At 42.1% G+C, this 14603-nt stretch overlaps 1 protein-coding gene across 1 annotated transcript; it reads left to right on the top strand.

Annotated features, from left to right (window-relative positions):
* The first annotated feature begins 3172 nt into the window (after positions 1-3172).
* LOC143627544 (uncharacterized) lies at positions 3173-4785 on the top strand. The gene is made up of 4 exons (XM_077097335.1): positions 3173-3603; positions 3634-3739; positions 3876-4189; positions 4379-4785. Exons 1-4 carry the CDS (start codon positions 3289-3291, stop codon positions 4730-4732), a joined length of 1089 nt encoding a protein of 362 aa, XP_076953450.1. The 5' UTR covers positions 3173-3288; the 3' UTR covers positions 4733-4785.
* The last annotated feature ends 9818 nt before the right edge of the window (positions 4786-14603 follow it).

The following is a 14603-nucleotide window of genomic DNA, read 5'->3' as shown; positions in this document are numbered from 1 at the left end:
CCATCTTTTCATTACAAACTTGTTACATATAAAATAAAAGTGTAAAAAACAGATTGAAATTACTCAAAACAACTGGTTTTGATGTAGCAAATCAGCAACGTACGCATTTTCTATGTTAGTTTTTTATTCACGGTTCGTAACTCGCTTTAAAAAAGCTAGGTCAAGAATTGTGTATTTATGTGATTCATATTATGACATAAAAGTCTTAAAGGTATTGTGGATTGTTAATAAGCAATCGTAGAGTCTGTTTGGGATTGAGGTAGAAAATAGCTTAAGACTTTTAGAGGAGGCAAAAAGTCCAAAAAGTCCCTCTAAAAGCACCTAAAAGCACCAAGCTTGATGCTTTTAGGTGCTTTTAGAGGGGTTTTTTAGTGTTTTTGCCTCCTCCAAAAGCCATAAGCACTTTCTCACCTCAATCCCAAACTATGTTGATATACTACGAAAACTTAATGAATTATAAACCAGTCTATATAATCGGGTTAAACCACCTATATACACAGATTCTCTAAAATCATGTTGATTTAATGAAATAAATACTATGATGATTAGCTTCACGTTAATCCAAAAGCTATGAATTTGTATATCTTTATATTTCTTGAAGCTCAAGCAGGCACATTAGGTTTGTCACTAGTTATAAAACGGTTCTCATGAATATAACTTGTAATGTATAATAGCTTTGTGACATTATGTGGAATCCATAAAGAAAAAAAACAATATTCGGATTCTTTTTCATTCTCATGTTGCTCATTTCCTGTCATTTAACGTTTCATTCTTGTGCGGTAAAATAGATAGGTATGTTAACAAGTATAACAAATTATTGTAGTGTTACAATCAAATTTTTTTCAAATTTGGTTGTATTAATTTGATTATCACATGTATAAATACTAGGTTAGAAATCTGTGTATTTACATGGTTAGGAAAATTATAACGTTAAAATTCATAAATCGTTCAGGCTTCTTAATAAATCACTTTTAAACTTCTTGACCCTTGGTTCTAACAGCTATTTTCTACTAAATGTCATTTCCTCATTGTTTTCTTTTCTTCAAAAGAATCTATGGTACATAATAATAGGCATTGGTTTCTCATTAGCGATGAAGATATACGAATATGTAGAAACTTGCATATACGACAAAGAATAAGAGTAAAACAAGAGGTTATATCAATACTTTGAGCGACACTACATATTTTTATAATGAAGGCAAGTCAACAATTGCCGGTATAGAGACGTGTAAACCAAATAAGAGGTATAAGATGGTCCACTAAGAAGCAAAAAAAACAAAATCTAACCAATGAAACTTTAAAACTTTCCGTGATTCAAAACGTTATTATATAGAATACATTCTAGATCGTATAAAAATCTTGGACCACAAAGATTAATAAGAATGCATAAAACTTTCTAAACCGTATAAAAGTGCATAAAATTTTTCAATTCTTTGGGAGTCGAACCCAGGTCTATTGCTTGAAAGACAATTATCCTAACCGTTGGACTACAAACGCTAATTCTTATATTGTTATCTTCAAAACCATATGTACAGAAAATGAAAAATATTAAAAAAAATATATTAACGCTAGAAAGAGGGCTTGAACCTCCGACCTTGCGGTTAACAGCAACACGCTCTAACCAACTGAGCTATTCCAGCTTATTTTTTTTTATTTTTTAGTTTTATATATAAACGTAATCAACATTTGGTGAAATGACTAACAACATGTATCTTTTAAATTATTACTAGGAAAGCCGGTATAATACGTATGTATACTTGAGATTTACTGATGCAACACAAGATGTTTGACACAATGCATGTTTTTAGTGTTCGCCCTAACGAGACGAGTTTCGATTTCCCTTGCTTACTTTGTATGTAGAGTTCCCTTTCTGTTAACATTGTGTTCATTAGTTATCTATCTTGAAGAAGCATGCTAAGAAATAGTGATTGAAAAATACAACCCAAATCGACCTGACCTTTTTACAAATATAAATGAGTTGAGTCTGTCACTTATGCAAGTTCTACTAGTTTTCAAAATCAGATATCCGGAGTTTCGGATAATAAATTACATTGCCTAAATTGCATTTCGAATAATAATTAAAAAAAGCTAGTATTAAAAAGTTAGTTGGATATCTAAAATATCCTAAATTTATCCAAAACTCTTAGTAAATATTTATTATTTAATAGTTTCAAAAATTATTTCGGATAATACAGATAACCGAAATACACTAAAATTTCTAAAATGCCTATCTGAATCCAAAAACTTCAAATATTTCGAGTTCCAAGTTTCGGATAATTCAAGTTCGATTACGGAGTTCAAATTTATTTGGTTAACCACATGATATAGTTTTATCATGAATGAGTAGTAAAGGCTCAAGAGGGTGATTTGCCAATCCTAATGGCCCGATTCGAGTCGGGCTTAAATCGATTAGGCCGTATCTAATATTTCATCGTCTCGGTTTCAAAGATTATGAAACAACTAACAATTTCTTTTAAAGAATTGATATATTAATATTATAATAAAAGAGATCCAATTATAATAGAGAGACAGGTAAGCGGGCAACAAGCTATGTCGTCACCCCCTTTTAAAGGGCTTAAACTGATTAGGCCGAATCTAATATTTCATCGTCTCGGTTTCAAAGATTATGAAACAACTAACAATTTTTTTTTAAAGAATTGATATATTAATATTATAATAAAAGAGATCCAATTACAATAGAGAGACAGATAAGCGAGCAACAAGCTATGTCGTCATCCCCTTTTAAAGGGCTTAAACTGATTAGGCCGAATCTAATATTTCATCGTCTTGGTTTCAAAGATTATGAAACAACTAACAAATTTTTTTAAAGAATTGATATATTAATATTATAATAAAAGAGATCCAATTACAACAGAGAGACAGATAAGCGAGCAACAAGCTATGATGTCACCCCCTTTTAAATGGCAAAATCGATTCTATTAAAAACAAAGTTATCGTCCTTTGATGTTGTTGAGTTACTGCCTAGGAAATGAAATATGATTAATTGAGGACCTCATTAATCCAATCCACAATCATGTGGTTTGGAACATTGCAATTTAATATAGAAAATGACCTTATAATAATAATATGACTCTTTCCAAACCAAGCTTTTATTATTATTATTATTATTATTATTATTATTATTCATTCATTCATTCATTCATTCATTTAACTCCAAAAATTAATCAAGGTTTTAGGTAACTGTTTACACACCTCCAGTTGTCACCACAACACAAAAACACATCAAAATCAACCCATTAATTCACTCAATTTATAAATAAACTGATCATGGAGTTCTGGGTTGTTGCAGCAGCTACTGGTGTTGGGTATGTAGCTAAACACTGGCAGAATTTATCAGGTGAAAAAAACACTTCCCCTGGGTTTTCGCCCCGGGTGAAGCAAAACGCACGCCAAGTGTTTGATAAAATGTCTGACTCAGAGACAAGACAGAAGTTATTAGGGATGAATGTTCAAGATTATACAGATGATGTTAGTGGGAGTTATGAGTGTTGTTTGCATGAGTTTAGAGGCAAGAACTCGAATAGGAAGTCGTTTTCGAGCTTAAGGCGGTTAGTGGTTAGTAAAGATTATCAAAGGAAGCAGGTGGCACAAGTTGATGGTGTTAAAGATCAGAGTATTGTGTTCATGGAGGAAAATGAAGCGTCTGCGGATGACGAATTCTTTGAACCGATTGGATCAGTGAAGCTTCCAAGAAAACCGGAACAAACGCGTTCACAAGGTTTAACATTTTGAATAAAACTTTTTAACTAATTTTATCTAAAAGAATTAGATTAGCTTATAAAAAATATAAACTTTGTAACTGTATTTGACCCGAGCCCGTTTTGACCCGTTACAGTTTCACTTGTTTGATACAGGCGATGATATGGTGCCTTTGTTCCTCGGGATAACAATCGGGATATTATCGACTATGGTGACTAATAAGCGGGAAATTGATCATCTAAATGAGTTACTAGAACAAGCTGAGAATATGGTTAAAGATTTACACAATAAACTAGAGTTAAAAGATGGGTTTAATATCACAAACAAGCATGATATCGAGCCAAACGAGCCTGCAATGTACAGTCCGAAAGGCAAAAACTTTGATTTACCGAGTGACATTGAAGCAGAGCTCGAGTCCGAGCTTGAAAGGTTGGAAGAAAATATGCAGAGATTGTCTGGTGTAGTAGAGGTAAGTTAGTTATATACGGGTTGACTCGTCAAATGTTTTATCTCTAACAGGTCATATTGGCATATTTAAAAGAGTAAATTACTCATATGTTACATAATAATAGGCATTGGTTACTTGCAGATTTTGTTTATCAAAGAGTATAAAATGTTAACAAAATTACATGTTTTGACCCGAGCCCGTTACTTGCAGATTGATTCAGACTTTGAAGCAGACATGGCTAGGGGAGACTTGAACCTTGATACACTCACATGGCAACTCGATAGTGAACCCGAGTCAGAGCGTGATGACACATGGGTCAAAAGTGAAAGCACCGGGAAGCCCATTTTAACTCCAAACTACACTGTTTCATCACTTGATTTGCGGTTACGTCTTCATGAAGTAATCGAGTCGGAACTCAGAGCCCGTATCAAGGAGCTTGAGGCGGTTCTCGAGGGTCAAAATGGTCAAAGTCAAACTTGTTTGGATTCTCCCGAACCGAAAGAAGACAACTCGTTTTGGGACTTTGATCACACGAGAATCGAATCTTCTTCATCAACACCTTAACATGCATACAAGATAATGAACTACAGCCATAGAAGTACAATGTACATAGCAAATAATATTATTTGTATATATAGTTATTTACATATTAAATCATATATATAGAGATTATTTGTATCTAAATTTGGGTACATGACAATAGAAACCACCTATTAGCATTTTTTTAAAAATTAATTATATAAATACATTGCGCCTCACGGACGTGATGCGCACCTTGCGCCTTGGTTACGGGGACCTGATTGCGTTTTTTAGCCTCGCGCTTTTTAAAACCAAGATAGAAACAACCCAAATGAATCTGTTTGGCTCAATGAGAACATCTTCAAAGTTCATGACTTTTGAGTACAAAGGTGCCTAAGTTTAGTTAAACTGATATGAGACGAAAGTTGACTTTTATGTTGATTAATTTTAGAGTTTGATTGTTATAGTAATTTGGTTTTCTTATAAAACCTTTTGTTGAAATAATTAAGAAACTATTTATGTATGCAAATAAAATAATTAAACGAGTCAAGCTATTTGTAAGTTATTTAGGATCGGGATGTTAAAAGCTTGAATCAAACATGGTATAAACTGAAGTTAGTTTAATAAAGGAGCCATATCCCGAGCTTCATATATCAAACTTGACTGGACTCGATAAGCCTATTATTTCTGTAAGTATAATAATAATTTTGTGTTTTATACAATAAATGTTCTTATGATAAAATGTTAGATATAATTAATATGAGTATGAATAATGTACAAATTAAATTAACGCACTAATTGTGCGAATTAAGTAGTGTAATTATAATATACTATGTTGTAATTACACTACAATGTGATTACATAATTACTTGTATATATAATTACATTATTTGATTCGCACAAGTAGCACGTTTTTTTAGTTTGTACGTTAACTTTTCCCTAATTAATATAAACTGTAAAATGATCACTCATCTTTTACTATCACTGTCACTTACCATAACATCATCATCGTACTTAGCAAATCCCACAAATAGCAAAGCTATAGTAGGGTCTAAGAAGGGTTAGATGTGGACAACTTTATTTATACTCCGTAGGAATAGAGAGGCTGCTTCTGGTGAGACCCCCGACTCGATAGTAGTTTGTATCAATCGTTGGACATAAGGCACATAACACTCAACCATCGGGACATCGGCCTATTGGTGCATGTACCATTGTTTTTCGGCTATCAACGCCACCACATGATGCCTGATTAACCTTCCACCATTTTTAACGTTATTTTCACGAAATTAGTAAAAAGACGTCAAAATTAGTGCAATTTCACTTTAGCTCACCAAATTGTCCACACATTTATACATGTGCGCACCGCAAACAACACGTGGTAAATCTCATCATGTATATGTCACTACAGTTTCAGTATCATTATCACTTACCATAACACATACGAATATATTAAATATATGCTAATAACTTTTCAATAAATTTACACCATACATGTTACAAAGTTGAGAAGATTATGAATTTATGATTACAACTTGAAGAGGTAGGTCCCAGCAGAGCCCAGTTGAACCCGCAAGACTCACCTTAAACAGGGACATCTGCGCAGAAACCAACTGGATCCGCAGGACCAACCATGCTCAGAGACGTGACGTCCTTACGCGCAGTACGCAAGCTGTTCCCGCAGGAAATGCCTCCCAATGGTGAAGGACTCCGCCTGTCCCCGCAGCCTCGGATACAAGCCATTAGGGAAGGCCACCCGCGCAGCAAGGCTACACGCACAAGGCACTTAGCTCTCATTCAGTGTCACCTGAAGGAATGAGCGAAGCCGGGAACAATCCCGCACAAGGGCGGGAGGGGGAATACTCCCGCCCAAATAAGCCAGTCCGTACGATACGGGAAAATCTTCTGTACTATACCTGACGAGGTATGGGAAAAAGATCTGACTAAAGATACGACAGCTTATGGACAACAGTGTGGCGAGCAGCATGCTCCTACACTGTCTCTCACTATTAGCCGCTGCCTACTCACCAACTCTTGTCATAACACGTGCGTAGCCGGCAGTTGGTGGAAAAGGAATAGTATACAGCAGGTCTGGTCACTATCAGCCTCTACCTACCCACCAACTACCAGCAGGCCACGTGCGTAGGCTACTGTTGGTGGAACAGGAACACTGTTGCAGCCGGCCATACCTCCTTGGAAACCTACCTTCGGCTATAAATACCCCAAATGGTATGACCATCATATCTTATCTGGTATCATCATAATATACCTGATATCTGCTCTAGCAATCTCTTAATATACATTTACATTTAAAGAGCAATCAAGTCTGATTCTCACGCCGGAGGGTGGTCACAAGGAGGAACCCCCCCTTCTCAGTGACAAGCTCACGGTGTCTGTTTTGCAGGTTATCAGAAGAACCATCTTCTCAGGGTCTAACCCCTCGTGGGAAACAGCTATCTAACCCCCAGGTTACCAGTAATCTGTCCAGGGTTCGGTTAGTGTTTCTTCATTGGCGCCATCCGTGCATAAAGCTAGAACTTTATTTTTCTCCAGTTTTTTCAAACTTCTACAAAGATGGTTAGAGAAATTCCGGTAACCACAACCCCAGCTACTGGGGTGAATACCGGTAACACAGTTTTTACAAACACTACCCCCGTTACCCAAGCCGGGACAAGTGAAGTAAATTTTACGAACACTACCCCAGTTACTCAAGCTGGGGCAAGTGCAGTAAATGATCGCCTACTGGGATCCACTGATACCCAGCTTGAGAAACGAAGACTCCCCCGCCAAACTCTCGATGAAGTTAAGGCATGGGCGGAGGCACGACAAAAGGAATTCCAGGCTGAGTTGGACGAACGCTTGCGTTCCGTACAACAAGCCGACGAATTCGAATACTGGGAGGATGACTCGGAGGAATCCGACTCCGACGCGAACCCTCGCCAAAGGGCAAAAGGGAAGCGTAAGGAAATGGAATCCCAACCGAAAAGGCATTTTGGACAAGCCTTCAAACCAAAAAGCACAGGTGGAAGTCCACGAGACTTCTCCAAAACGTTCAGACCAAACGTAGCAAATGCGGGAACGTCCAAATTTGCAAGGGACATTGCGGAAGCAATCGCCCCAAAGAGTGCCAAACAAATGCCTAACATAGGCACATATGACGGTATATCTGATCCAGACGATCATTTGAACAGGTTCATAGCGGGGGCAACCGTCAGCAATTGGACGGAACCCACGTGGTGTTACATGTTCCAAATGACGCTTGTTGGGGCTGCTAGAGCTTGGTTTGATCGCCTACCGGTCAACCACATCTACGACTGGGCAGACTTCCAGCAGAAGTTTAGCCAACACTTCAGCCAGCAACGGAAGTATACCGAGGAGCAATGGACAATCCTCAAATGCATACGAGAAGAAGATGAATCTCTGCCAAACTTCATCACTCGCTTCAACTCAAAGAAGCTAAGTTTGGGCAATATCAGCGAAGATCTTGTTTGCGCTGCCTTCATCCAGGGCGCCCATGACCCAGAGCTCATCCGCACCCTAACAGGTAAAGATGGCATGCCATCCACATGGGATGCCATCATGACAGCAGCAAAACGCTATGCGGAAACGGAGAAGCAACTGGGTAGAGATCTCCCACAGAGCACAAACCTCTACACTCAGAAGACAAGAGAAGACAACGTCCTCACCGCCCGACTAAATAAAAAGCGGAAGCAAGGCATTTGGCAGTCAAGGGTAAACTTTGACACCTCATCTGGCTTGCAACATCGATTGGGCGGAAGGGATAATGCACAGCCGCACCGGAACTCCAGATGGACGCCACTCAGCAAAAGCGTCACTGAGATATTCGCCACTGAGGAGCTCCCGTGGCCAAAGCCTCCAATAATCCGATATCGTCACGATGCTGATCGGAGCAAATACTGTGACTTTCACAAGACAAAAGGCCACAACACTGAAGAATGCACAGACGTAAAAGACATGGTCGAAGCATTTGTCAGAGATGGGACGCTCGCGCACCTCGTGGCGCAATAAAAGCTGAGCAGACGGGTGCGTGTAGAACCCCAGCCGGAGAAAACACGAATAAAAAATTCCAGCTTCAGTGTCGAGACTACATGCTGCGTAAAGAACGAGATCCCGAACCAGGTGCGTATCGGCTCGATGGCACTCCCATCCCAACAACATGGAAGGGAGCTCATTTACACAGTTTGCATATAGATCAATTCCAACTTGTAAAGAAAAGGCCAAGAGCCACTTCTAATGGAAATGATTTTAGAACATCGAAGCTGATGATTTTACATTTATACTTTTCTGAACACTAATATGCTGGCTTTCACCGCATAATTACGTGAAGAATCGTGACATGGGGAAGACGGCAAAAGACCGCATAAACCCAAAAAGGACAAAACCTTCACGCAGGCCAGTTGAAGGGGAAAAGTTCAGCACCCAAAAATGAAAGTGCCGGTCTATCCGCACGAATCATAATGAGGAAACTGAATAATAACCTATCAACAACCGCGCGTCGAACGGTTAAACTATGCAACACTGGTGACGGCATTCACATTACGTGAAGTCGTTGCGTGGGAAGGCGGTCCCACCCGCACGAACCCAATAACGTGACAAACCTTCACGCAGGTCAGTTGAAGGGGAAGAGTTCAATTATCCCGTTAAGTGAAAGTGCCGGTTTATCCGCATGAATCATGAAAGGAAACTGAACACTAACCTATCAACAACCGCGCGTCGAATGGTCCAAAACAAAATTCTTAAAAGGATGAGGAAAACCTACACGCAGGTCAGATAAGGGTAAAGTTTGCCATCCTACTAAGTGCAAGTGACGGTTCTACCCGCACAATCACGAAAGAGGAAGCAAAACTTCACACCTATTATCAACCACGTTCAAAGGTTAACTTATCCTCAAAGGATGAGGAAAACCTACACGCAGGTCAGATAAGGGTAAAGTTTTGCCATCCTACTAAGTGCAAGTGACGGTTCTACCCGCACAATCACGAAAGAGGAAGCAAAACTTCACACCTATTATCAACCACGTTCAAAGGTTAACTTATCCTCAAAGGATGAGGAAAACCTACACGCAGGTCAGATAAGGGTAAAGTTTTGCCATCCTACTAAGTGCAAGTGACGGTTCTACCCGCACAATCACGAAAGAGGAAGCAAAACTTCACACCTATTATCAACCACGTTCAAAGGTTAACTTATCCTCAAAGGATGAGGAAAACCTACACGCAGGTCAGATAAGGGTAAAGTTTTGCCATCCTACTAAGTGCAAGTGACGGTTCTACCCGCACAATCACGAAAGAGGAAGCAAAACTTCACACCTATTATCAACCACGTTCAAAGGTTAACTTATCCTCAGAAGATGAGGAAAACCTACACGCAGGTCAGATAAAGGTTAAAGTTTAGCCATCCTACTAAGTGCAAGTGACGGTTCTACCCGCACAATCACGAAAGAGGAAGCAAAACTTTAACCCATTATCAACCACGTTCAACAGGTTAACTTATTCTAAACACTTGGAAAATTGCTAATTTAAACTAAGTATGCAAGTCATAAGTTTATAAAGCAAGGAACCCAAAGAAGGAAATAACAATCTTATACGCAAAAAGATTTATATTTCACAAATGAATTATTACAAGAATGGCCGGGTAACTACCCGCCTACGAAAAGAAAAAATAAATACATCTGTACAAGACTATCCTAGCAGTGGGAAGGGATCTTCAGGATCAAGCTTCAGGGCCGCTTCCACTTGGACCCGCTCCATCAGAACGGGGCGGTTCGAGGAAAGCTTTAAGGATAGCTAACCCATCATCAGCAGCAGCTACTTGGTTCACCTTCTCCACCACTGGATGCGGGAAGGCAGCATATTGATTTACTGCTTGGTCATATATGGCTTCAGTATCAACATTGTACAAAGGGAAGTTGGAAGGCGGGAAGCCTTTCTCAACGAACCCTAGACCAAGCAGGAAGCCAGCCCGTTCCCCATCCTCGTGAGAAGCGTTGAGGGCTGCGCTCATAGCATCGTCGTAGGATGTCTCTGAGAAGACCCGATGCACAACCTACAAAAGAAAATATACAAGTCAAAACACCTTTTTTATGTACAAAGGAAAGCGTAAAGACATGAAAGCTTACCTGAGGCAACGCTTCTCGAAGAAGCCATTCCTTGGCAACCAGAGCTTCTTGGAGGGCGGCTTGAGCTTGGGTGCGGGCGCGTTCGGCTTCGCTTTTATTGAGGTTGGCAAGTTGCACTTCCTTTGCAGCAGCCTCTTCAACGCCCTTAAGCTTCCGCTCGGTGTGGTCAAGCACGCCCCTCTGGTCCAGGATCTCTTGGAGCTTCTTGGCATCTTCCATCGCCAAGGCATCATGAGCACGTTGGAGAGCCTCTAATTTGGCCTTGAGCTCCTCGTTCTCCACGCGTAAAGGCTCAGCAACGGCTTCAGCCTTGGTGGCCCTCTCAGTTGCGTTCCTCGCAGTCTCCTTAGCCAGCCGAAGCTGTTCGTTAACAGCTTGGGCAGCCTTGGAGCGGGCCTCGAGTCGCGCTTGAACTTCAACCTCGAGGGCCTTGAAGGCCTTCTCCTTCTCCGCAGCAGCTGCGGCCAACCGTTGGTTCTCCTCCCGAAGAGCCCGCGCCTGAGATACGTCCTTGGCGCGAGCTGCTTTCAACTTGTCGTTTTCACGACAAAGCAGCTCGACGCGCGGCTGCATCCGGGCCTGGAGAACCCGAAGCTCATTGGTTAGCCTACCCTCCTGGTAGCTAGCCATGGCTTCCCCCAACGCACCATGAGGAGCAGCATGGCGAGCCCAGTCCACGCACTCCACAGGGGTACGAAGGGTTGTTCCTCGGCGTATGTTCCATCGCGGAACATACACTTCATTGGAATCCGACACTGCAAAGAACAAAAGAGCAGTTAGGAAAAAGATGATAAAAAATAAAAGTGAAAAAGGGCCAAAGGAACCCTACGCACCTGTAGGGTCTATAACAGGCCGATAGCCGCCGAACCCATCACCTGAACCCAAAGGAAACCCATCCAAAAGGTCAGGCAGATGGGAAGGTGGCAAGGATTGGCGAGTACTCCCATGCGTACCTGATGAGCCGGCCGTCGGTGCCGGTGGCGGGGGCATGGTGGCAGCCGCCGCAGTCGCTGCCGCAGAATCCGCAGCAATCGTAACCGCCGGCTCGGTGAAGGATGCCGTAAAAATCGCACTCACGGCCGGCGGTGGCGTAAACTCGGCTGGAACAGTCGGCTCAGAGTGAGCAACTGAACCAGCGGGAGCAGGCGCAGGCGCCTGGGTCGACGCCTCAGGTAGGCTGACCAAGCCTACCGTCATCGGCGGAGAGGTACTACTAGGCACTCCACCCTGGAATGCGTCAACATCCACGCCTGCACAAGAAGATAAGTGTTTCAATAAATTTATAGTGATAAATCTACAAAGATAAGAAGAATGTTTGTACTTACGGGTTTTCTTGAGCCTGAACGTATGGACGGGCGGGGATGAACCCGATGGAGCCGGTCTCTTGATGCCGGTCACCGTCGTCGTCGTTGGTTCTCCGGAGGTAACAGTCGTAGCCTCCGGAGCAGTGGTCTTCTCGCCACCGGGGTGCCCCGCCACCTCTTCACTATCTGACTCGGTGTCAGATAGAAGCACTGGATCGGCTGTGGAGGCCACCTTCTCCTTCCCTTTCCCGCCGGCAGCCTTCTTCTTCCGCACCAGCGGAGGACCATCTGCGGATTCCTCAGAAGAAGACAGGATGTAAGGAATTCCAGCAGCGGGTACAGCATTGAGGGGTTGAGGATAGAATATCGCCTTACCTGGCCGCCGGTGGCTCAGGATCTCTTGGCCCGGCGGATAGACCTCCACAAACCGATCCGCCGTTTGCTCCAGGATGGGCAACTCATTCTCGTCTAGAGCACGAGTGCCCACCCGCACGGGACCATCAGCTTCTCGCGGGTACAGGAGCGACTCCAAATCATTCCCCTCTGAAAGAAAAGAAACAGTTAGAAGACAGACTAATATCAGCAAGAAAGACAAGACATACCATAAGGAATAGAGTTCAAACCATATTCGAGAAGAATGGGAAACCGAGACGCCTCCTTCCATACCCGGCTCATCCCCAGCATCACCATCCCGGACTCCGCAAACCGGTAAACCGGAGATTGGACCCGGGATATCTTCGCGAACCATTCCGCCTCCTGGTAGCTGGAAGCGTGAAGGCTCGGAAGCGCTTGCCCCTTCTTAAACTTCATGGCAATGGGAATGGCGCGGGCAGAAATGTAGAAGAACTCCCGCTTCCACGATCGGAGACTGCGCTCGGTCACGCAGATCTTCAAACCCTTAATACGGGTTGTGTGACACCCGGTAATTCCCAATCCCTTAAACTAAGTAATCAACCTAATAATTAGGTGATTGTAAATATTAAGCGCGTGCATTTGTTATGTGCGCCCTGCGCGAGCGCGCCATGTTAGTCAGCGCGTGCATTTGTTATGCGCGCCCTGCGCGAGCGCGCCATGTTAGTCAGCGCGTGCATTTGTTATGTGCGCCCTGCGCGAGCGCGCCATGTTAGTCAGCGCGTGCATTTGTTATGTGCGCCCTGCGCGAGCGCACCATGTTAAGAACCAGCGTGAGCATATGTTATATGCGCCATGCGTGAATGTTTTGGCTTTATGTTATGTTGTCTATGGGTTGACCATCCCGCATGATGCTAAGGCGGGTGCATCCTACATCGTTTATGCGCGTGCGGAAGGGAACTAACCTCCCCGCATGGCGGGAACATTGAGAGCTAGTTTGTCTGAAGCTCCAAGATGGAATTGACTTCAACATGACTGATCACTATGTTGAAATACCAAGACCACCTGGAGAATCTACAAATGAAACTCAATATCCCCAACTGCGAGAAGGTTACGCACCTACCCGCAGCAAAGAAATGTCCTTCACGCAGAAAGCTATGCGCACAAAGTGATGCGCACAGAACACTTAGTCTATTCTCCAGACATAAGGAGATTACTCCCGCCCAAAAGGAAACAGTAGCGTGTTTCAGAGAGTTTCCACTTTTACTGTACACTGATAAAAGTACCTGAAAAAGCACACTGTAACATGAAAAGTCAACTGTCAGCCACCCTATTCTCACCAACCCCAGACCTGCATGTCCTGTCCAAATCAAATCAAGATCTTTTGTCCACTCCTCCACTTTTAAGTAAACAATAAACAATAATAATTTCCATACTTTATCATCATTACCCCTAGATATGAAAAGATTTCAATCCCCTAAAGCAAGGGATTGTGTTCCCTTGAGTTTGCCTATAAATATGTAACCTAAGTTATCACTCAAAACACACTCCAAAGAACTGCAAACTTGCACTAATCATCTCCCAAGCATCCGTTATTTTCGATTCCGTTCCAGTTACTAGGTAAGCCGAGGTTATAAACTTGAGATCTACTTTCCAAACCTCATATTCTCCTATTTCTTGATCTTAATATATATACTTCTTGTTATTTAATCGTATTCTAGACCTTCGATTCCGAGGCCAACACCAAGAAAACCCGAATCTCGATTAATCCCTTAACAAGAACCACAGGTGAGTCTCACAGCCCCTATTTTCACTGTTTTCACTATTTTTAAACTGTTTTCGGGGCGAGGGACACGTACTTAAATAATGTTTTGTCATGGTATACTTACAAGCTATGCAAGCGATTATGTGTTTAAGTTATGTTTCATGATGAGTAATGCAAACGGTTATCTAAGGTTTTCGATGTATGTGCGCTAGAACTCGAGTAAGTGATCACTTTACCATTGGAACTCTAAGGGTAGGGACTGCTGGTTTGATCCACCCACTCGTAGGGGTCGCACCTCTTTGCATGGACGAGTGCCTAGTATGGTCATGGGGCAGTACTATGGGTTTGAACCCGCTCGTAGGG

Source organism: Bidens hawaiensis, unplaced genomic scaffold (assembly GCF_021521415.1).
Source record: "Bidens hawaiensis isolate Kalapana, Puna unplaced genomic scaffold, B.hawaiensis_p1.1 tig00004685_1, whole genome shotgun sequence".
NCBI classification, from domain to species: domain Eukaryota; kingdom Viridiplantae; phylum Streptophyta; class Magnoliopsida; order Asterales; family Asteraceae; genus Bidens; species Bidens hawaiensis.
Note: the sequence above shows the minus strand (reverse complement) of the source record. Positions and strands in the feature narration are given on the sequence as shown.